The sequence below is a fragment of the Penaeus monodon genome, chromosome 31 (assembly GCF_015228065.2).
Source record: "Penaeus monodon isolate SGIC_2016 chromosome 31, NSTDA_Pmon_1, whole genome shotgun sequence".
Lineage (NCBI taxonomy): Eukaryota > Metazoa > Arthropoda > Malacostraca > Decapoda > Penaeidae > Penaeus > Penaeus monodon.
Genome location: NC_051416.1, coordinates 31,374,743 through 31,376,708, shown reverse-complemented (window position 1 = coordinate 31,376,708; position 1,966 = coordinate 31,374,743). Strand labels below are relative to the sequence as shown.

At 43.7% G+C, this 1,966-nt stretch overlaps 1 protein-coding gene across 3 annotated transcripts in view; it reads left to right on the top strand.

Annotated features, from left to right (window-relative positions):
* Nucleotides 1-1,966, top strand: part of LOC119593169 (calumenin-A-like) — a 29,518-nt gene that overhangs the window by 19,705 nt on the left and 7,847 nt on the right. Inside the window, exon 1 of one of the 3 annotated variants that reach the window (XM_037942144.1) lies at nt 834-856. The exons of 1 other annotated variant lie outside the window; for it this stretch is intronic. Coding sequence is in view for 1 of the 2 variants with exons in the window: in XM_037942141.1 (XP_037798069.1) it covers nt 1,033-1,035 (3 nt within the window). In the remaining variant the exon portion in view is untranslated. Of the gene's footprint in view, nt 1-833; nt 857-1,016; nt 1,036-1,966 lie in introns of those variants that run through there. One more of the 3 variants, XM_037942141.1, reaches the window with a different exon arrangement.

The following is a 1,966-nucleotide window of genomic DNA, read 5'->3' as shown; positions in this document are numbered from 1 at the left end:
CGATCATTCCTGGTACCGGTGATCGGGTGGTGGTTGTTAAAATCCGGGAGACCACGTGGAAGCGGAAGTGCGCCTCGCATGGGAACATGATGGTTGTTTACGTCAAAATCAAGCTGGACATTGCGATAAATGTAGCAGTTCCTTGCGAGTGAAAGAAAAAACGTTTGGTGTAAGAGATTCGCCTAGTTGCTGAATGGAGACCAGTATTCTAGGGGCTAATAATCCGGCATTTACTAAGGCATTATAATCTTGTTTTGTTTGTGTTTGGATTCAGAGACCGCGCGGGGCTTGTCTTCCAGCGGTGATGAGTTGAACATCCCTGTAACCCGATGACGACGACCCTTGGCCCATCTGCCCTCGCGCCTTGGCCACTGAACATTCGAGAACTTGAACGCTTGAACACGCTGGTCTGATGTCAGACTGACACCTGGGAACTGTATTTGGTTTGTTTATATTTTTTTCGCGAAGGATGGCGAAAGCAGAAATGCAGGAACAGACAGAGAGGAGCCTATTACGGAGTAGCTGGAGGATAAATTGGGTGCTGTTGCTTTTCACGAAAGGTGGCCCGCATGCACGGTCAGCGGAGTCGGTCTGTATCGAATGAATCATCTGTTGAATTATTTATTGAAATGTAGCTTTCAATATTATTATATGCCAAGGGAATTCATGTGCCAACTTTCGCGACAGGAAATGCCTAAGCGACGTCGATAAATATTATTTGTTCAGTCACGAAAATGTCACCTTTTTTTTTTTCCTATCGCAACGAACTGCGTGTCGCCGCCGACCAATCAGCGGCGCAGCACTCGCTCACAAACCTCGAAAGCAGTCTACTTCCGAAGGCCCGGGCGAAGAAGAGGTAGAGAATAAAAAACAAAACATTATCGTTCGTTATGACTTTCCACGGGAATTATTCGTCGCTGGCGTGTCACGTCGGGCTAGTTACACGTCATTTAGTCATTTTGTCAAGATGAGACAGTACGTGGTTTCGGTTTTGTTCGTGCAGCGTTGGGCATTTCCAAGGCTCGTTATCGCATGGTATGTTCATACGTAGATTTTAGAGAAAATATCAAGTCTTTCGGTGATGTTCTTTTTTCAGGGGGTTAGAGACTTGTGTGTTTATATATGTACGGAAGTTACCTTTTTTTTCCTCTTTGACATTGATAACGTCTGTCGTTGCCATGTTTAATGCACTCGTACAAGTAATACGGATAGTTGTTGTAACTGATTGATTTTAGATTTTTTTATCGTTTGATTTGTTTCCCGCTTTGCAGTTCGTAAATATTTTCGCCTTTGTTCGGTTATCATTCCATTGTCTTGCTGGTTTTAGGTTTATGAATTTGATTAGCACGTCTTTTAAAGTGCGTAACTGTTGGCGCGGCAGCTGATTTTCACTAATTTACTAACGCACAAAGGTATTCTGCGAAGTCTTTTTATGGTTATAATTACAAAATCTATATTGTAGTTGTAAGTAACAGTGCAGATACTTGAGCATTTTGTAGTTGATAAATCTTTAAAATCTGACATTAGTAACCGGGATCTGAATGTCCTCATTACTTGCTGGTTTCAAACAAAACGAATAAAATCTTGTTGCTTGTAACTCCTTCAAAACAGACATGACATCAGTAATTAACGATTGGAAGCCCTGCTTAGTAACAGCGTCCGTGGCAGCCAAACCCGACAAGAAATGGACCGATTTTGTGTGATTTTTTCCGTAATTCTTCCTTGAGGGAAATGAGCGCCTTTCTCAATAACTTAAGGGAGGAGGTCAGAGCCTCGTGCGGGGAGGGCGAAGTGCGAGCGATTTGAACGCTGTTTGGCCTCGTTTCCCCGGCATGAAACGAGAGCCAAGGTCGAGGGGATCCTGTTTCGCTCGAGGTGCCATCAAGGTGTGTTTCGTTTCGTTTCTTCTCCTTTGACAGTACCAGGTAGAACTGGGGAAAATATAATGCAAGAGTGCAGTTCGCCT